This window comes from Elgaria multicarinata, chromosome 15 (assembly GCF_023053635.1).
Source record: "Elgaria multicarinata webbii isolate HBS135686 ecotype San Diego chromosome 15, rElgMul1.1.pri, whole genome shotgun sequence".
NCBI lineage: Eukaryota > Metazoa > Chordata > Lepidosauria > Squamata > Anguidae > Elgaria > Elgaria multicarinata.
The window spans coordinates 24156538-24178993 of NC_086185.1; the positions used below are offsets into that span (position 1 = coordinate 24156538).

General features: G+C 45.7%; 1 protein-coding gene across 1 annotated transcript; it reads right to left on the minus strand.

Moving 5' to 3' along the window:
* Positions 1 to 1751: 1751 nt before the first annotated feature.
* LOC134409361 (uncharacterized) lies at positions 1752 to 21474 on the minus strand. Its single transcript, XM_063142074.1, has 6 exons — positions 21457 to 21474; positions 19388 to 19744; positions 10555 to 10671; positions 3774 to 3822; positions 2808 to 2877; positions 1752 to 2093 (listed from the first exon to the last, which is right to left on the minus strand). Exons 1-6 carry the CDS (start codon positions 21472 to 21474, stop codon positions 2069 to 2071), a joined length of 636 nt encoding a protein of 211 aa, XP_062998144.1. The 3' UTR covers positions 1752 to 2068.
* Between the last annotated feature and the right edge of the window lie 982 nt (positions 21475 to 22456).

Below are 22456 nucleotides of genomic sequence, written 5' to 3' on the forward strand. Positions count from 1 at the left end.
TACCTGATAATCCGGTGGGGAGTTGGGGCGAGGCCGCGCTGCAGCTAGCGCGGGCCATCGCCCCTAGCTAGACGTAACACGCGACGGGGTAAGGGAAAGCCCCATCACGTTGGCTACATTTTTTATCTTAAAGGGGCCGTGTGCGCAGGAGCGCACCAACGGAAAAGTAAGTCTTTTTTTAAAAATAAAGGGTTCCTCGATCCCCCTGCCCCCAATTCCCCCCCCAATGTCTGATGCCCCCCTGCCCGCTCGCCAGCCTGCTCACCATGCCCGCCTGATCACCCGCCCGCCATGTCCGATGCCCCCTCCACACACACCCCTCCATGCTCTCCCCACCCTGGCTCTGCTCTTCCCCCCATCTCTCCTGCCGGGTCCGCTCTTTCCCCCCAGGCCCCCATCTCCCCCCAGTGATTTCACTCCCCCTGGCCCGATGCCCTGGCCCGATGCCCTCCCCCTGGCCTGATGCACTTCATAAGAGTGCTGTGCCCAGTGCACGGCTTCTCCCAGCTACTCGCGAGATTAAAAGTTCTTTTTAATGGATTCATCTGCTTCATCCTTCTCCAGCTGTTGCCTCCAGATGTGTCAGACCGAAACTTCAATCATTTCCAAGCGACATGGCCAACACCTGGAATGGTGGCTGGGAATTGGGGGACACCAGGTTTTTGGAAGACTGATAATCCCCAGTGTATTATTCTAAATTCACTGATGAAACACCAATACCCGTAAAATAATGGAGCCAAAACTCCTCAACATTTCTGTTGGTGTTTAAGTTGGGAGGCAGGGTTGTGATGGCGTGGGGCAGACGTTATTGTATTAAGATTGTGGAGGAGCTCGGCCAGTCCTCAGCTGGCTGCTTTTGTCTTTACCTTGATCTTGTTTTCCTCCAGGAGGTACAAAGCCATCGACTTAGCCAGAGCTTCAAAGAAAAACCACGAATACTGGAACAAACAAGTAGAAAGAGAGGTGATGATATCATCATCTATTTCATTTCTACAGTGGTGGCCAAAATTGTGGACACTTTTTGAAATGTTCATGTTTTGCAACTTTGCATGCTTATAGAAAATGTTCTGTTCCACGAAATGCAAACGTTTATATATCAATTGAAAGACCTGATTCACGTAATACAACAATCCTGCTTCTTTTCCTGGGTGTCCAATCAACTCTTTTCTTTGGTGCCGTTGTTCTATTTATGATGTAGGTACGTACACTTTTGATTTGAGAAATACTTCAAATGTTCACACCATCTCCAATTGTGCTTCAGTTACAGAGCAAACAGCAAAACTGACTTTCCCCAACTTGAAACATGATGTATCACAACTACTGCCATGTGATTGGTCCCCAGAACAAGGACTGTGATTGGCCAGTAGGGTTTGCAATTCCAATCCACTTCTTCACTCAATCACATCTGTGTTTGTTTTTAAGACTAAAGTAAGCATACTATATTTTGTACTGCAGCTATTTGCATTCTGGTTTTTTTTGTATTGAATTCAGCATGAAATTCTCTTTCAATTGATATATAAACATTTGAATTTCGTGAAACAGAACATTTTCTATAAGCATGCAAAGTTGCAAAACATGAACATTTCAAAAAGTGCCCGCAATTTTGGTCACCACTATATACTGCCCAATAGCTGAAGCTCTCTGGGCGGTTCACAACAATTCACACACAGAAAACAACAGCAACAAACTGCAACATTAAAACATCACAGAACATTACAATAAAACTTAGTCCAAAAAAATGGTTGAATGTACAAGATTTTAAAACAATTTAAATAGCTCAACACAATTTCAGTACATGTCGTACGTCAACAAGAGCAAATCAGTGTTGTTCCCGTTTTATGGATGGAAAACTGAACTGGGAAGGTTTTGATTTGGTCAGTTCAGCTGTGAGATGCATCTTTCAAAGTCTACGGCCAACTCCCTTGGCCATATTGGCCTTATTGCAGGGTGAAGGGGCGGGGAATGAGGCCCTCCCAGTCTTGTTTCACCTTCAGCATCTTATTGATGGCCAAGAAATCTGCCGACTGCTTGAGAATTGTTGCCATCGCGACAGCCAGGATTTCATGCGTCATCTTGGCCTGTGGCACCCCGGGCTTCTCAGGTCGAAAGCAATACTGCAAAAGAAGCATGTTTTTTCATTATTGACGGGTTCTCCCCCGGTCACAGAGAGGGGTGTAGCTGGGTGATTTTAGACCCTGGACTTCATGGTCTTATGGGAGCCCTTTGGGACTGCCCAAAGTGTTTCGGAAAGAGATTTCCTTCCTCAGGGGCTGTTTACCTTTCCTCAGAATCCTCCCAATATTTCTTCTGTCTTGAAATGCAGTTCCGAAATGCGTTGAGTAGAATTTTTTTAAAAAACGTTCTTTTCCTGGCACCTGAGAACTTTCTCTCTTTTGTTTTGGCCTTCACCTCTTGCTGTTCCCTTGGTCCTTTGGGACAGCCATGTGTATTACTTCAGTTGTGAAGCACATAACTGACAGTTCTCTACACACACATGCACACACACACTCATGATTCCATGCTTCTACATTCCTGATCTTTTAAGAACAGTAGTAACAACAACAAAACTATTTGCCAACCCTAGTCAAAGAAAAAATATACTCAGAGGAGGTGCAGTTTCGCATTTTAAACTCACTTAAATCATAGCACCATCATAACTACAGGGATAGAATGGAGTTTCTTTCTGTTGCCTTGATGCGTCATCACCTTCTGGGTGGTCATTTGGGCAGCCCCTGGACTTTGGCCCTAGCTGCACCACCCATCCCAGAGGAGGAGAGGAGGACAGGGTCCTAACTTCCACTGCTCACCTTGATGAAAGCCCGCAAGTAGTGGTCAAGGCCTTCTTCGTGGCATCGGGATACAACGTGGAGGAGAACCCTGTGAAATAACAGAGCCAGTGTGGTGTAGTGGCTAGAGTGTCGGGCTGGGAGTTGGGAGATCCGGGTTCTAGTCCTCACTCGGCCATGGAAACCCACTGGGTGGCTTTGGGCCAGTCACAGATTCTCAGCCCAAACCACCTCACAGGATTGTTGTTGTGAGGATAAAGTGGAGAGGAGGAGGATTATGTATGCCACCTTGGATTCCTTGCAGGAAAAAAGGCGGTATATAAATGCAATAATAAATAAATAACAGGGAGAATGGGATTTTTTCCACCCACGCTTCGGGTAAGCGCATTCTCAGATTCTCTTCTGGACATTATTTATTGGCTTTGTCTTCCTTCCCATTCATGAAGCATATTGAATGCATTCCGTTCAGTGCTTTTAGTCCTCAAAATACCAACTAGAAGGAGGTATTGTAAAATTTGCTAATTCGGGCTTGAAAATATCCATTTCTCTGGTCACCTGTTGCAAATAAAGGGTCACCTCCAGGCAAGCAGGCAGATAAGCTTAGGCAAATGAGGAAAGAGCTGACTTGTTTTCTCCCACCCTCCGCCCCACTTAATTAGGCCACCAAGGTGCTCAAAATGGTGGGAAACACAGGCTAGAATAGATTAGGGAGCGAAATGTTCTCAAGGTGATTCAGCCTTTGATTTGAAGGCTGTCAATGGCTACTACTCCTGATGGCTGTGTGCTACCTCCAGTATCAGAGGCAGTGAGCCTATGTCCACCAGTTGCTGGGAACATGGGTGGGAGGGTGCTGTTGCTTGTGAGTTTCCCATGGGCAGCTGGTTGACCACTGTGTGAACAGAATACTGGACTAGATGGACCCTTGGTCTGATCCGGCATCAGGGTTCTTCTTAAGTTCTTAGTTGTTGGGCCTTGACTGAAACTTACATGGTACAGTTGACGGCAATTTCCTCCTCGTGTCCGGTTGGTGAGCACTCTAAATAGTTGCATAAGAATCACAGGCAGAAACTGTATCATTACCTGGATCTCCATGGCGTGCAAACACTGAAACAAACATGTAGAACATACGTGCTTTTAGTTAGACATAGTACAGAACCAGCAGAACACAACGCAAAATGTCACCGGGAAAGAAGTAGGTCCATTTGTGAAAATCCTTGGCCACACAGGACTTGGAACTTGAGAGCCGGATTTTGTTCTCAAGCTGGAGCAGGAGAACAGATTTCAAATGCTGCCGCCAAGGTTTCGTTTGGGGTCTGGAACAAATAACTCCTGGCTCCTCGCAAGTAAACTTGAGAAGCTGGGAAACGAGCATGGAACTCTTCAGGAGCTCCGTGCCCATTGGAGGTGGGAACAGGGTCTTTTTTTTAAAAAAAACACCCCTCACTTTTTCGATGGAGCCCTCGTGTGCCCATCTTCAAATAAAAAATGTGGCATCCAACTCTGGTTTAACAAATCTTCCTCTGACCACAGTAAATTGAAGGAAACAAGCTCGGTTCAGCATCTACAGAAATCGTGTTTGTGTATTTATTGGAAATGCTGTCTGACTTGTATGTTTTTATATATATATTTGACTTTTTTGAGCCGCTTTGTTAAATAGAGTTTAATAAATTAAATTATTTAATTAAAAAAAAAAAACCAAAATGGCAAGTGCAATGTCCACTTCCTCCCAGGACGTTGCGCAGCCGCGTGTGGACGGAGGGGGAGGATCTCGCAATCATAAGAGGTTGGTTCATTATTTAGAGAATATAATAAAAAATGGGGGGAACAAATAGAGAACCCCCTTCTAAAAAATCACTGGGAAATATGGCGTGTATATAAAAAGGAGTTACTTCCAAGTATTTCTCCAATAACACCAGTGATAATGTTAGGAAAATTTCCAGGGAATTTAAAAGATAAATTAGGGAAAATATTAATAGAGAAGGATATAATGAAACTAAAAAATTGGTTAAGGAGGATGAACACTCGAGAGGAAATAGAAGAGGTATTAAAGGAGAAGAATTTAACATGGTTAAATTATTTTCAATTAGAGCAATGGACGAAGAAATGGTTAAAGGATAATGGAGAGTGTAGAGAATTAACGAAATTTGAGGAGATGATTTAAAAAGAGAAACTGAGAAAGGGGAAAATGATAAAAGGTTTAATGAGTGAAATATATAGAATATTGGTTGGGAAGGGGGAGTCAGAAAATATGGGTAAGATGGTGTGGGAAACGGATTTGAAGATACAAATAGGGCAACAGAGTTGGGAGGGAATATGGAGACAAAGAGTGTTGAGAAGTATGTCAGTGAGGATAAAAGAGAACTATTAAAAGATTTTATGGAGGTGGTATCTAACCCCGGTGAGATTAAATAAAATAAACAAGCTGTATTCAGCAAATTGTTGGAGAGGATGTAAAGAAAAAGGAACGTATTTACATATGTGGTGGGAATGTGTATTTGTTCAAAAACTGTGGAAAATGGTGTTTAAAGAGATAAATGATATAGTGGGAATAAAGATTGAAGAGACACCTACAGTGGCATTACTATCATTATATGGAGATTTAAAATGTAATAAAGAAATAAAAGAACTGATAACGAATTTGCTGACAGCAGCAAGGTTGATCATATCTAGGAACTGGAAGGTGCAAGGAGATTATCATGTCGAAGACTGGTATAAAGAGATTTGGGGTATTGCTATAAATGATAAATTGACATGTAATATAAAAGTAAGAAGAGGGATAACAAAAACAAATGATTTTGAGGGAATTTGGAATCAGTTCCTAGAATATCTATTATCTAGGGGGAGTGGAAGACCACCTCCCGAAGAATCAATGAGATTTTGGAAACAGGAATAGATCCCAGGGTGGGGGGGGTGCACTTTATGTTATGCAATGATGTAAAAATATCAAATTAGAAATGTTATAAGGTTAATCAAGTTATGTATTATGGTTTTTTTGTCTTGTGTTGTGATTATTGTAGTATTGTATTAGTGTATTGTTAATAAATAAAAATAATAATAAAAAAAAGAGAAAAGAAAATGCACCGACAGCTAGAAAGCCCAATAAAGGACGATTTCTTTGTCGACTTGAGCGTACATCCCCACACACTCCGGGCTGTTCTTTGAAAAGGCAGCTGGTAAACCTTGGAAGAAATTAACAGATTCTAAACAGCCACAGCTCAAATGAGTAAACACACCTCTTGCCTGGAGTGCTGGAAAGGCCAGCTTCTGACTAAATCAAGTGCAGAAATCTAAGCCGACGTGCTCACCTCTCCTTGGCAAGAACTGAGATTTAGATGAGAGCTTAGGTGCTGTATCCTAGGGCCCGTCTACACTTGTCTAGATGAAACGTAACAAGTTGGCAGAGATGACATCAGCAGTCACGTGATGCTGTTGTTGTTACGTTTCTTCTGACTTTTAAAACCGTTCCACTTTCTGTTAAAATCGTTTTAAAACTAACAATGTGCCCCAACCTTTCGTTGTTTTCAATGCCGTCTTTCAAAGTCATGTCTCGTGACCATGGTCTTTGCTTCCTGATTAGGACAAGTGAGGGCTTTTCTAGACAAGGGGAGGGAGAGCTGGCACAATGCGAGGAGGGGGAGGGGGAGGGGGAGGGAGGGCGGTGAAAGAGGGGACAGAGGCTTAATTTTTTTAAAAAACTGCTTATCTTTTGGGGCGCACGTGGCCCCTTTAAGACGCTGCAGGGCTTCCCTCGTCCCTACGCGTCGCCCCGCCTCCCTGCCGGCTTATCCCGGCAGGTCTAGCTCAGAGTCACCGGAAGAAGGAGGTTTACTTCAGAGCCGGTATGAGCATAATGAAGAACGTTCTAAAGAAGAGTGTGCCGGGGTAAAACGATAGAAGAAAAGGTATTTCGATTGACTGGGCTCAAGTTGCATTTTGTAACGTAGCAAGGGAGGACGCAACAATGCACTTAAACAACGGTGTAATGAATAGTGTAGCTCCTGCCCTAGAAGTGAAGACTGTGACACTGGCTCACTTGGCAATGTTCAGTAAGCCTCTTGGCTCCTACCCCTTCCCTTCTCAATAGGTGGAGAAGTATTGGTTTAGCTAAGAAAGCTGCTGGAAGGGTTCGAGCAGGCGTGCAGTGGTACCCCCAAAGCTCTGAAATCCCCAAGTGTGCCCACAGGTCCCCTCAGTGAATGAGCTTCGGGCTCTCCGTAGTGTTCTATAACCACCAAGCATTGTCGTCGTCGGAATTACAGAACACGATACGAAAAGAGTGAGCCGCGCTCAGCCACATATAAACCAAACAGACAACAGTTATAATGTGTCAACAACTTTTTCATAGAAATTCATTAAATTATTTCTTCAATGTAGATGATTTCTTCACAATATGGATGTTTATCCAGCATCTATATATTTTCCAAACAGACAACAAATACGTGTCCACAACTTATTCACACATTTTCTTCAAAATAAGTCATGTCTTAACTATACAGATATTTATTGTTGCTGTTGTTTATTCGTTCAGTCGCTTCCGACTCTTCGTGACTTCATGGACCAGCCCACGCCAGAGCTTTCTGTCGGCCGTTGCCAGCCCTAGCTCCCCCAAGGTCAAGTCTGTCACCAGATATTTATACAGAATATATATATATATATATATATATATATGTATTATCAATATAGATATTTATCCGGCGCATATATATTTATTTAACAGGTGACACGACTTATTTTGAAGAAAATGTGTGAACAAGCTGTGGACACATTATAATTGTTGTCTGTTTGGAAAATATATAGATGCTGGATAAACATCCATATTGTGAAGAAATCATCTATGCTGAAGAAATAATTTAATGAATTTCTATGAATGTTAAACATAGAGACCTTGCCGGCCAGGCGCAGCACTGCCTCCCCCCTTCCCCCTAAAGTAGATGGCTGGAGTGTTAGACTTACAGGGATTTGGGGGGGGGGAAGAGGTGGGGGGAGGGGAAGGGGGAAGGGGGGATGGTATGGGTTAGAGTAAGGGGATTGAGGGTTTTGTTATGGTGTTTGTGTTTTTATGTATGTGAATTTGAGTTTCAGAGCACAAGGGATCGGAAGAGACATCAAAAGGGTGAATATGGATAAAAAAATAAAAGTATCAACACTTAATGTTAATAAAGTGGCAGAAAAAATTCAGAGGGAATTGTCAGAGTCATGGGAAATCAATGAAAAGGGAGGAACAGCTGGGTCAGTCGTTTGGGACACCATGAAGGCTGTAGTAAGAGGAATCTGTATTAGAGAAATGTGCAACTTAAAAAGACAACAGTATGCAGAGCAGGAGAAGCTAGAGATAGAAATTAGTAGTTTGGAGGAAGAATATTGGCAGGGTAAAAATAAATATAAATTAATAGAAAAACAAGCTAAGAAGAAACAATTAGAAAATTTAAATTTAGAGGAAGTTCAAAAAAAATTAATGTATATGAAAAGGGAGTATTTTGAAAATAGTAATAAGAATTCTAGATTGCTTGCCAGACTCACACAAAAGGAAAAAGCGAGAAATGGGATAGGAGCATTGAAGGATAATCAAGGGAATTATTGTCATACAATGAAGGATAAAATAAAAAAAATTCAGAAATTTTATCAGGAATTATATAAGGGTAAAGAAATTCAAAAAAAGAAGTTGGAGGATTATATAGGAAGGTATATAAAGAAGGGAATAAAAATAGTACATAAAGAGCAAATGGAGAAGGTAATAACTCAAAGAGAAGTTGAAGATGTAATTGATAATTTGAAAGTGGGTAAATCACCGGGAGCAGATGGCTTAGGATCAGAATATTATAAAGTTTTTAAGGAGTTTTTAGTTCCGAAATTATTGAAACTTTACAACGCTATATTACAAGGAGAGAAGATACCAGAATCATGGGAACACTCATTGATAATATTAATTCCAAAACCAGACAAAGATTTGACTATCCCCGATTCATATAGACCTATTTCATTAATAAATCAAGATGCTAATTTTTTTTCATCTATTTTGGCTAAACGGTTAAATAAATTTATATCAGAATATATAGGAGAAGATCAATGTGGATTTGTGGCGGGGAGGCAGATGCATAGTTTAGTGGGAAGAGTTTTAAATGTAATACACGCGATTAAAAAATCAAAGATCAAGGCAGGAATTTTGGCATTGGATATTTTTAAGGCTTTTGATTGTGTGAGCTGGCAGGCATTAAAGATTATTTTAGATAAAATGGGATTTGGAAATAAATTTAAAACTATAATAGAACAGTTATATTCCCAAAATACAGCTGTAGTGGTGGTAAACGATGGACTCACTGAAAAGATACGACTAGCCAGAGGTACAAGACAAGGATGTCCGCTCTCGCCGGTCCTGTTTGTAATGGTTATGGAAGTATTGGCGAACGCAATAAGAGATGATGGAGAGATAGAAGGAATTGGAGATGTAAGGAAAATAAAATTGAATATGTTTGCGGATGATACCTTATTGACTATTAAGAATCCAATAAGAAAAATAGATAGAATTAAACAACAATTGAGAGAATTTGAAGAAGCTACAGGATTAAGAATAAATTGGTCCAAATCAGAGATGATTTTGTTTAATCATACTAAGAAGGAAGAAAAGGAATGGGAATGTAAGGGAATAGAAATGAGAGTTAAGGAACAGATTAGATATTTGGGAATTAAAATTACAAAAAACTTAGACAATTTAGAAAAGGAGAATTTAACGAGGTTAAAAAAAGAGGTATTAGAAAAATTGGAAAAATATAAAAGATTAAATCTATCTTGGTTTGGAAGAATAGCATTAATAAAAATGAAGATTTTAGCTAAGATTAATTTTGTGTTTAGGATGTTACCAATAAAAATTTCAGAAGTTGAGATAAAAAGTTGGCAAAATATTATAAACAAATATTGTAACGGAGATAAGAAAGCGAGGGTAAATAAGAATAAATGGTATTTAAGCCAAAAAAAGGGAGGATTGGGTCTCCCAAATATAAAATTATACTATGTAGCAAACAGGTTAAGACGTATTGTAGAAGCAATTATAGGAGTAGATTGGATGGAGGATAAAACTACATGTAATGTAGAGATGAGTTTGGAAAATGTTTTTTTTAAGGAAGGAGGGAATAGTCACTGAGCTTACACCAGGTGAAGTTCCAGGCCTCACAGGGAACTATCTCTCCCTATCGGTGAAAAAAGAGTTCATTACAACATTTACTGAAAATCTAAAAGGGCTCTTCCACTTAGCCTGGAGACAGACCACACTTTTAAGGAGAGTTGAAAGTGGTATGAAAGAGGATTGCATTTCATGATGTACAAGGAATGGGCCACCTCTGGCGCTTGGCTTAATTTCATGCAGCCTCAGACTAATTTCAAAAGCCCTCCGCAAACGGTGTCTAAGCAAACGGCGGTGCCATTTCCTCTCGGTGGTGGTGCCCAGGCTTTGGGACACTCTCGCTGTGGAAAAGTCCCAGTTTCTCTCCTTGTTATCTTTTAGAAAGGAACTGAACACATCTTTATTCAAACAGGCTTTGAATGCTTCGCTGTGCCGTTGTTCTTAACCATCTCAGTGGCTGAGGCTTTCAACAACTGTATTAATCAGTGGTTTTAATGCTGTATATTTCTGTACGCTGCTCCGAGGACTCATTTGCACAGGGTATTGAGAGAGAAATACTAAATAACAATAATAACGGTGGCAGAGTTTCTGCCGTGGTAAAAGTGGCTGACTGGCCACAGCTGAAACCGCGGTGCCAAAAAAGCAACTCACAGATGCATCTTCCATGGGAAACATAAGCAGATCCCGGAGCGGGTCGCTGTAAATCTGCGCTTTCCTTTGGGCAATGACATTCTCGTAGTCCAAAGGCTCGATCACTTTTGCTTTTTCCTGATGGGATACAAGACCAACAAACACAGGTCAACAGAACTTCCATCCGAAAGCATTACAGGCCACGAGAGATGCAACCTCTTCTCCATCTGAGGAATGGGGACGATACTAACTAACTTTACAGGATGATGATGAACGGGATGCAGGGAACACTTGAAAATATTAATATATGTTTTGATTGTTTATTTATTTAATTGATTTATAGTACCTCTTCCTCACAAAGAGCTGGGGGCAGCTAACAAGCTATTAAAAAAAAACAGGTTTTTTAAAAAAAGCAAATTTTCCAACTGCACAGACATATACACACACCCTGCCCCAGCCAAACACATTTTTTCTCTTTCACGACTAGACAGATGGTCACCAACACTAGTAGCACCTTAAACGTAAAGGCAGATTGACAGGGCCGTACGGATACCCAGGAAGGATGACAGACCAAGAGAAGTACACCACTGGTTGTCACCTACAGCCCCCAATTGAAACCACGGCAATGGATCACCAGTGAAAAACTCCAACCCATCATCAGCACAAACACTTCTCTCACATAAGCCTTGGGAGGCAGAGTGGTCCTGGCCTACAGACAACCTCCCAACCTGAAGCGGACGCTAACCAGCAATAGTACACAGGACAGAGACTCAGACAGAGAGACCAGACCATGCAATAGACCCAAGGGCCAACTCTGCCCCCACATCTGTCACAGGACCCAACAACATCAGTCACACCATCAAGGGCTCTTTCACCTGTATCCTTATATAATGTGTATTACATGCCATCCCTGGCTTTGTCTACTGTTAAGTTCTCAATAAACACATACACATAACACGTGGCTAATTTTTTGACACTTGTTTTTCAACTGCACATTATCAGATTTCCAACTGCACATTTTTTTCCAACTGTTATTATTATTATTATTATTATTATTATTATTATTATTTATTTATTTATATAGCACCATCTATGTACATGATGCTGTACAGAGTAAAACAGTAAATAGCAAGACCCTGCCGCATAGGCTTACATTCTATTAAATCATAGTAAAGCGATGAGGGGAAGAGAATGCAAACAGGCACTGGGTAGGGTAAACAAGCACAGAGTAGGGTAAAACTAACAGTATAAAGTCCAAACAGTATAAAGTGCACATTTGGTGTCCAACTGCACACTAAAAAAACGCCTGAAACACAGAACACCTGCAAATACAATATTATTAAAATCTGTGCAGTTCCACCATGAGAAAGGATGTGTGTATGGGGGGGGGGGAGCGGTCACAGTCACTTTAGCTTTGATACCGCCCATGTTTTGCAGAGGGGGGGCGTGCCCATCTCCAACATGCTGTCCCCAAACGGTTAGCCGAAAAGGAACGTAGCTGTCGGGCTGTGAGAAAACAAAAGCAATTGCCATGTTTGCACGATCCCTCCCCCTTCACAAAACCCCCACAAAGCTCTCCCTGCTCTAGAGTCTTTAAAGAAACTGGTGCCATCTACAGTTTGGGAGGTGGCGAACTGTATTTGCCTCTGGGATGGGTCCAACTGGCTCTACAAGGAGGATGTTCTTGAGCAACCTGATAAGAGAATTTCGGGGAGAGGAAGGAAGTTCAGCCAGAAAGCAGAGGCATGTGATGGTGCTCCGGCTCCAGCTGTTGTCTTGTGATGGGCAAGGCACTTCCATGTATAATCACCACTGCTTAAGCCAAAACACTAACAGCAAAACAAGCCCACAGAACTGGTGACCATTTCGTTGTTTTGCTCTAAGCCCCGGGGAGGCTATGGTGTAACTTCTCCAATTTCATTGCCGCTAACCCTGAGGCCATAGCTAGATGGGGCGAAATCCCGGGGTGATTGGGGGATAATCCCTCCCTTGCCACGGGATCTCGCCCTCCTGAGACCGCAGAACGTGTGGCTGGGTGCCGCAGGTTGACCCGGCTCCTCGCGAGGAGCCGGGAGCCACACATGGGGTGCAGCACTGCACCCTTCAGGGGTAGGGTGGGGGGAGCGCTGCACCCTTCAGGGATATGGTGGGGGGAGCGGGGGAAATAATTTAAATTTAAAAAATTACTTATCTTTTGTGCACGAGCATTTGTGCATTGCTGGCCCTTTAATAATAATTTTTAAAATGGCAGCCGCGATGCTTCTCCTTCTGAGGTCGTCACACCTCGCGTGTAAACAGAGGAGGGATCTCACGATAAACACCTCACGAGATCTTCCCTATCTCTCCTCTCTCATCTCACACTATTGCCCCGCTCGTGCTCTTCGCTCCTCTGATGCCATGTTTCTCGCCTGCCCAAGGGCCTCTATTTCCCTTGCTCGGCTTCGTCCATTTTCTTCTGCTGCCCCTTACGCCTGGAACGCTCTTCCAGAACATTTGAGAACTACAAGTTCAACCGCAGCTTTTAAAGCTCAACTAAAAACTTTTCTTTTTCCTAAAGCTTTTAAAACTTGATGTTGTGCAGACTTCTACTGTTACTTTCTACTGTTAGTTTTACCCTACCCTGTGCCTGCTTACCCTACCCTGTACCTGTTTGCATTCTCTTCCCCTCCTTATTGTTTTACTATGATTTTATTAGATTGTAAGCCTATGCGGCAGGGTCTTGCTATTTACTGTTTTACTCTGTACAGCACCATGTACACTGATGGTGCTATATAAATAATAATAATAATAATAATAATAATAATAATAATAACCGGTAGGTCTAGCTAAGGCCTGGGTGTGTGTAACTAAAATAAAGGTATGAACTTTTCACATTTACGCCTGGGCACACAATTCCCTCCCTTATTGTTATAAGAACATACAAAGAGCCCCGCTGGATGAGACCAAGGGTCCATTTAGCCCAGCATTCTGTTCACACAATGGCCAACCAGCTGCCGACCAGGAACCCACAAGCGGGACACGGTGCAACAGCACCCTCCTGTCCATGTTTACAGAAGAAGGCTGCCTCTGATACTGGAGGAAGCCATCCGGACTAATAGCCATTGATAGCCTTCTCCTCCAGGAATTTATCCAATCCCCTTTTAAAGCCATCTAAATTGGTGTCCTTCACTACATCTTGTGGTAGTGAATTCCATAATTTAACTATGCATTGTGTGAAGACGTCCTTCCTTTTATTTGTCCTGAATCTTCTACCAATCAGTTTCATGGGATGACCCCATTGGGTTCTAGTATTATGGGAAAGGGAGAAAAATGTCTCCCTATCCACATTTTCCACACCATGCATAATTTTGTACACCTCTATCAGGTCTCCCCTTAGCCTCCTTTTTCCAAGCTAAACAATCCCTGCTGCTGTAACCTCCCCTCATAGGGTTATCTTGGATCTTAGACTGTAAGCTCCTTGGGGCATGCTCCAGAAATAGGATGCCCATGTGCCCAGATGTGTCTCCTGTTAAATTAGTGTGTGACGTCCTCCTGTTGAAAGGTGGCTAGATTCTTTTAGTGATTTGCAGTGAAGGAACTTATTAATGCCTAGGTATTTCCTGAGCAGAACAGGTTGCTAACCTAAACAAAATGTTTTCAAAGGTTCCCCCCCCCCCTTGGTCTGCCATATAAGGGGCATTTCAGTACGTAATTAATTATATTTTCCCACTGATTCAAATTACAGATAACAGATCCATTGGGAGCCAGAAACCCGTTTGTACTTGTACACGGTCATGGCAGAAGGCGTAATCTGGCAGCATCGTTCAAGGAAAGCCCCCATGGTGATAATTGTTCTGGCCTTCTTCACTTAAAAAAACATATTTTGCCATCAAAATGAGCGCTCTCTCCATGCACTTGCGCACCAATCGCCTCATAGCCACATTGACATCTTGGAAAGTGGTGCCTACAGAATGAAGGTCACAGAATGACCCCAGTTTTACCCGAGTTTGTAACTACCTAGTCGAACAACACATACAAGCTTCAAAATTCTCAGTACAGCTACTTTCTTCTTCTTTTTAATGAGGCTCTATTGCGGATCCAGCACTAACTTCCTTTCCATTTGCTCTAGAGTAGGATATTATGGGTTACAGCCAAGACATGATGGAACAGGGGTGGCTCTGTGAAGTCTGTTTACAGAAAAAATGCCAGAACCAACTGGAACAGTGATTTGTTAGTATCTGGGAAAAGGCTTGTGAACTAGTTCTCAACTGGAGCTGGGAGAACCTGTCCAATGTAAGAAAAAGCATCCTTTGCCCCGTTGTGGGTCAGAATTTGCAGAGAATCATGTGCAGCTGTCTCTTGCATCATGTGCTGAGAGAGAGAGAGGGAGCGGAACAAGCTAGAGAAAGGGAAAATGTGTTTCACCAGAAATTAGCAAAAGGCCATGCACTGAGGCTGAAAAGAGAACCATCGCCACAAGGGAAATAGCAAGAGGCAAGAAAATGGTGTAATGGAGGATAGAAAGAATCAGGAGTGAGTGCCCCCCCCACCCAGAGTTAAAGATAGTTTGAAAGAAGTGTGTGTGTGTGTGTGTGTGTGTGTGTGTGTAAACTCATCCCACTTTTACTTCTGGCCAAACAGGCCATGCAAGTTTTAAACCCATTTCAAAAACCTGCCACACCTGTTTGACCAGAGGTAAAAGGGGGTCAAGCAAAACACGTGTGTACAATCAATTATTTATTCACTGGGTACTTGAATTTAATAAATTGGCATGTAAACCATACTTTCTTTTACCAAGCAATATACAAGTACTAAGAAATAGATAAAGAAATAGATAATACACCACAGGCAACAATGCCTCTGCCGTATTGCCTTCAATGCTTTGGAAAGCAAATGACTCTTCATCTCTAGGCAATACAACTGCAGGCCCAGGGACCACACCTGGCGTTCAGGGGTTTCCCGCCTGGCACAAAAACAGCCGCTCACTCCAAGGGCTTTCCCCTCTATTATGCACCTCGAGACCCTTTCTTCCTACCTACCGGTGTGAACAACTAGAGAAGCGCTGTCTTTATGAACTATGGAAGCTCTCCCCTGTTTGCTTGTGCCTTGGGTCTCCCATGGAGGTCAGCAGCCCTAGTGGTAATGGCCTGAGCAGGGGAGGGGGCTCTGTCAGTGCTCCCTTCCTTGTTTACAGACAAGATTCTGTGACCCGCCCAATTTTTAATTTTTTTTTTTGGCTTACAGCTCCCATAATTCCTAGCCAGCGTAGCCAATGGTGAAAGACGCTGGGAGTTGTAGGCCAAAACATCTCAAGGGCCAGGTGTTGCCTCTCGATGCTTTAGCCCTTGGCCCCACTCAAAACATGGCCATTGTTCTGACATGGGTGGCTCGACCGGGCCGTAGAGTGACAGCGAGAAAGGCCAGCCAGCCGAGAAGACAGGACAGCAGGTCAAAGAGAACGCCAACAGAACGGGGGTCTCTCCAAAGCACAGGACAAACGGCTCCCCGTGGGCAGCCAAGCCCCAGGCAGGGCATCCGCCCCTCCAACCGGCCTGCAGGTCTTCTGGAGCGCTGATGTTTCTGACCGCAAGGATTGCAGAAGCGCCGTCGTTATCAAGGGCTGCTGCTGACGTTACACTGCTGTGGTTTGCTCGCTACTTCTAGGTGGCAACCGCTGCACTGAAGAGGAAGCCACGCCGTTCTGGCTGCTGCTGGGTGCTCAGGGTGCTTCCTCAGGGCACCGAGACTCAACTGGGAAAGCGGGCAGCGATTGCCGGCTCCAGGTTTGGGGTGGGGGGCTTGGGCAAGACACGCTGGCTGGGCCCCCTCCCTTTGTGAGCCCGCCTTCTGACCCCCACTGTCACCAGCTGCTCTTGCCTTTCATCCTTTCTCATCATGGCTTCCTTGCTTGACAGGCAGAGAGCCGGGGGCATCCCCTGCTCCGGGCTTACAGAGAGGCAGGTGAACAAGTAGGTCGCGGCAGCGAAGAGGAGGAGGGGGACGTCTAGCGGGGACTCTGCCTGGCTGTGGGCCCTCAGCAGGGGCCCAATCATGCCTTGACACCGGCTCTGGGTGGAGCAGCTCCCCTGCTTTTCCGAAACAAGGGTTGTTGGAGAAGTGAGGGGTCAAGTGATGAAATGGTTTGGAGCGTCAACGCCGTGGACAGCCTAGCCCCAGAGGGCCTCTCTCGCACTCTGCTGCCAAAACTGTTCGCTTCCCTAGTCGCTCTGATGTCAACCCCTTCACTGCCTTCCTCTCTGCACCTGGGGCCAAGAAAAAGCGCCTCTTCCTGACCTTCAAAGCACATGGCCTTGTGCCTGCCTTATCGCTCTACTCTTATAGCCTGATGCATCTCTATCCGTAACCTTTGCTCCTCCGGCTCCGTGACTCCCAGCCCTTCAAAGGTCTCTGTTCCTTTTCCCCTTGCTGCCCCATATGCCTGGAACTGCCTTCCAGAATATGTGATCCTCATTTGCCTCCTTCAAAGCCCGCTTAAACCGCACCCTAGTCCCCGAGTCCTCCTGCAAGCGCATCATGTGCAGCTGAAACAGCCATATCCTGCTTCCCTGTTTATCCCTCTTCCTCTGATGTTTCCCCTCCTTTTCAAACTGCAAGTTCCTTGGGGCAGGGAACCTCTCCCCTAGCACTCTGTAAAGTGCCATACACATTTACGGTGTACTGCAACTAATATATAATGCGGTCTTCCTTCCCCAACCAGGTGCCCTCCAGATGTGTTGGATTACAACTCCTATCAACATGGGAGTTGAAGTCCAACACATCAGGAGGAATGCCCATTTGGGGAAGGTCGAAATAATATGAACCTGCCCAAATGTTAGGGTTAGAATCGGAGGCCATGTTCCATCTCTATCTGATGTTGGAACTACAGCAAGTGGACACAAGAGATGGGAGCTTCTCTGCTGTGGCCCCTAGATGCTGGGACACCCTCCTGAAGGAGGTCTTCGTGGTGCCATCTCTGCTTGCCTTTGGATGGGCACTGAATGCATACTTATTCAGCTTCACTGAGGCTGCCCCTTGACTCTCATTGATGGCGACAATGTTTTCAATTGTAGGCCTGTATTTTTATAACTTCTAGTGCGTTTTTCTGTTGGATGGGTTAACCCCTTCCAGTTTTACTATTCTACAAATATACCCACCCACCCCAAAAGGCAATTTGGGCTCCCTTTTTGTGGAGTATTTGAAGACAATTCCTAGCCAAATCTCAAACTTCACCACACCCTGTCTTTTGGCATCCCTAAACGAAATATTTTCCTGCCTCCCGGGCTCTTTGCCGTTCTGCTTTCCCAGCCTAATTCTTCCCACAGAGCACAAATCCGTATTGGCAAGAGAAGAGCACGGAAAAAACTAATAATATCTGTGATACTTTGCACACACTTTAGAAGGAGGCCTTGGCTCAGCCAACTCCACCAAAGCAGCTCTTGGCTGCTTTGGAAAACTCTTCATTCCTGCCAGCAGCATAAAACTTCTCTCTGTCGCACAGGAAGTGTTTTTACTTTCACAATGGCAAGATTCAACCAAACAGCACCGTGGAGAAGGTTTAATGTTCACAAACTGTCTCAGAACTCTGCAGCCTCCGCTACCCAAGACACATAACGACGCACCTTTTATTTACATTGTGGTTTTTAAAAGGCCTGGCTGAAGCGTGAGGGTGCAATTTATGAGGCACAGATGTTTCTCTCTGCCGGGCTGGAGCTGGCCAAACCTTGTGGAGCAAGACAGGGCCGGGCGCCTTCTGAATGTAGCTGGTGCATAACTTAGCATCCTCCTCAGTGTCTCTTTTCTTTTTCTTTCTTTAAAAAAAGTAAACTTCTAGCCCTTTTGATCAAAAAGGCAGGCGTGAAAATGGGCAACTCTGAGTGAAGTCTGAGAAGCCAAAAAGAAGCAGGGGCCGGTTGGACTGAAGCATCCTGGGGGAAAGATTGGCAGCTGCAATGAGCAGAGGGAATAACTGTGCATGGGATCCGCCAGTCCCTGGATCAGCCCAACCTTAAGTCTAAATTTGGTTCTCCCACCCCATCCCCAGATCAGAATTGCGCCCCCCCCCCCCGTACAGTGGGATAGGGACTCCCCGGACACGCCTGGCTACTAATCCACCTGCCGGGCATGGCTCCTGGCACCTCCGTTGCCCCTGGGTGCTGCTGGCCCAAAGCCCTTTGGGTAGCCTGTGGATTTGGCACAGTCACAGCAAAAGACCAGCGGAGACACAGTGCAGGCCAAAATAAGGATGGGCCCAGAGATGGTCTCAGTGGACCCCTGAAGAGGAAAACGGCCCAGTGGTCGCAGCGGAGCTCTGTAAGCCTTTCATTTGGGGGGGGGTTCTTCTCCTCCTCTCCCCCCCCCCCAATAAAGGATTGAATGGGAGATTGACAGGCTAGCCAGGCGAAGATGGTCCCTCCCCCCCCCCCCACCCAGGAAGCAGCATGCTCCTGTTCGGGTGGGGCCTTCCTTCCCCTTTGAAGAGCGGCGGAGCTGTCCAGGGCGCGCAACTCTGCCTGCCGGCCCCTCACCGGCGCCTCTGGCCTCCCGCGCTTGTCTATCAGAGAGCAGCCACGCCCCCTCCGGCTCGCCCGCCGCCCATCCCCGCCGCATCCCCCCCCCCCCGTCCAGCACAGAGGCTCCTATTCAGCCCCCCTCGGCCCTTCCTTGACTCAGACCCCGCCCCCCGACAAGGGCACCTCTGGGCATGTACAGAGCGCCTTCCCTCCCCGCAGCGGGCGGAGAGCGGAGCGCCTCCCAGGCAGGCGGGTGGCGCGTCCCAGGCGCTCCGGCCCCTGCCCCGCGCTGTCCGCCTGCCTGCCTGCCTGCCGGCCACGTGCGTCCCTGGCCGCCGCCTCCCCGCGCGGCGCCCGGCTCTCACCAGCCCCGGCGAGCTCCGCACCGCCTCGGAGACGCTCTGGCGCAGCTCGGCCGCCGTGCCCGGCTTGCTCAGGCGCTTGGTGAATTTGCGCACTTCGGCTATCGCGCCCCGAGCTGCCGCGCGCCAGCGGCGGGGAGGAGCCAGGGGCCGGCCAAGAGCCGCGCTCCCCTTCCCGTCGCAGACAAAGGAAGGGGCGGGCGGCGGCGGCGGCGGCGGCGGGCGAGCGAGCGCAGGCCCTGCCCGGGGGAGGCGGCGCACGCGCGCCTCGGGAACGCCCCCTCGGAGCGCGGGGCTTGGCGTGGCGCGGATGGCGGCGGCGGCGGGGCCCCGAAGGAGGGGGCGCCGCTGCCTGCCTGCCTGCCCTTGGGGTTGAATGCCTGCCTACCTGCCCAGCCCCACCGCGAGAAAGGAAGAGGGGCCCTTTGGGGAGATGCCCAACTCTGCGCCCTCTTCCCTCGGCCGCCGCGCTCGCTTTGAACCAAGGGGGGGGAGATACCCCTGGCCGGAGGACCCCCCTCCCCCGCGTTAAAGGCTAAAGCTCCCCCCTCCTGGTTGGTTGGATGGCTGGGGGTAGAGAAATGGGGGTCCTGCTCGAAATACAGAAGCGCCTCCATATTTTAGGCAAACCAGGAAGCTAACGGATTTGGGCCGGCCTCAAAGATGCTACATTCCTTGGGGTGGTCTTGAATGTGGCACATGCAAACTTCTCTGGTTGAGTTTTCACACCAGTTTAACTTTTCAATTAACTTCCCCATTTGTCTTCACTCCAGGAAGGAGAGGAAATGCACCTGTCAGCATCCATCCAATGCACCTTTGGCTGCTGGCTCCCAGGTGCAGGGTTTTCTCTACGGTGGCCCCAGAATTATGGAAACATCTGCCCTAGGAGGGCTGAGATCTCTTCAGCTGCTGGGAGCAGGATCTCTTCATTTTACTCTTGCTGGTGTTTGCGTTTAGGGGTGTGCACATATGTGTTAGAGTGGCTTTTGCAGGGTGGGGAGGCTTGATGGTCCTAAAAAATGGTTTTACTGTTTTGTAAGTGACCTTGAGAACCATTGCAGAAAGGTGGCCAAACCAATGTTGTAAACAAATGAATAAACCTATCTTCCCCCATTTCCCCTCCTTAAAGGGTGGGTGTGTGTACGCATGCGCAATGAACGTTCAGGTTGTAGCTTACGTTTTTGAATCCCCTAATGCAGAAACACAGAATCTTTCGCCCCAAGGGGTATATGCAGTGCTAGGTGGTAGTACTTTGCCACAGTTCCAGTGGACCCTAAAATTGCTGGGTTGGGCAGTGGCGTGGATGTGGGGTGGGGTGAGGCTACTTTGGAGTTGCTGGGAGGAGGGTGAACCTTCCCTTTCCTCCAGCACGCCTACTTAAGATTGCTGTCCCACTGGTTATCCCCCCCCCCCCATTTTAACATGCATCTAATTTTCCTAGAATTCAACCCCAATGCTTCTTGCTTCATCTTCAGTGGATCTGTGAATGTCTTGTTAGTGGGATATATCTTTTTTTAAAAAAATTAAACAATGGGTTTATCCCTCTAGAACATTCAATTTATTAGACTGAGTACCTTTAGCCTTCAAGGCCTTTCACCATCCTCTTGTTCTCGATTCCAGTCAAAATAAGTGTGTGCGACCCCAAAATAAGTATGAGCACCGTGCAGGACAGTGTCTCTGTTGCTCGAATTCTATGCATTAACTTCTTGAGGCCTTCATTTCTTTGGACACACACATTCAAAGACAGCCTTAAGGAAGTTAGCTTTAGTTAAATTTAAGCCAGCATCAGGAACCAGTATACAAAACTAAGGAAAACCCAAATTACTAGAGGTGGAGTCACCTCCACTGCATACCTATGATAGAAAAATTGACCAGGGTTGATGGTTAAAGGCTTTCTACATAGATTTTTGCATTGAGAATTCTATAAAAGATCCCTCACCTCTCTCCCTGCTCCTGCTGAATTCCAGGTTCCAGGATTGCTTAATTGGGAGCCACAGCAATTAAACACAGCTCTGAAAGTGGTTATTTTTCCAAGTAACATATGCCCTTTCCCTAAAGGGTCAATAACTCACAGTAAGAAGCATTTCCATCCTGTACACTAATAGCAAATTCATTCTCCAAGTAACAGTGCAAATCCGTAAGTAGCCAAAATAGCACCATAGCAACTTCCTGATAGTACGAGCTGTTTCGGTGGAGCAAGTTCCCTCCAGAGGTAGGCTTTGAGATCACTTCCAACTCTGTGATTCTCTGTGATCTGTTAATTGAAAAGAATCTCTGATTCTCTTCCAACTGTGATCCTCTGTGAAGCAGCAGGTTTGGGGGACCCCCGACTTTGCAGAAGCACAAAAAGTCTTAAAACAAGCAACCTAGCAGTGATACAGCATGTTCAGTGGCCATAGACGCCCAAGTATCTATTGGGGAAATGAAACCAGGGGGTGGGGCCGGGGAGGGATGAAACAGGGTATTCTGAAAGAGGATGTAGCTTGATGGATGAAACGTTCATACTCCACACCCACATTTTATTGCCGCTCCAAATTGTCCTTACAAATCTAAATACAGGGCGCCATCTAGTGGAAATAAGGACTCTCTAGAACTGAAAGAGACGAAATATATACAACAGACCTGGTGCTGCAAGGTGTGTGTGTTTTTTGAGCTTCATAGAAAATGTCATCGGGCACAATTTCAAGAAAGCAGAATTCCCAGTAGCAATTGGGTAACTGCAGGCCACCTGCCTTGCTGATCAAGGACTATTAAGGAAGCTTTTAAAGAAACGTGCATTGCTGCTTTCCAGTTGTGCATGGTATGGAGAATGTGGATAGGGAGACATTTTCCTCCCTCTCTCAAAATACTAGAACCTGGGGTCAGTCCATGAAGCTGACTGGTGGGAGATTCAGGACAAATAAAAGGAAGGACTTCTTCACACAGCACATAGTTAAATTATGGAACTCACTACCACAAGATGTAGTGATGGCCACCAATTGGGATAGCTTTAAAATGGGGTTGGATAAATTCCTGGAGGCAAAGGCTATCAATGGCTACTAGCCCTGATGGTTGTGTGATATCTCCAGTATT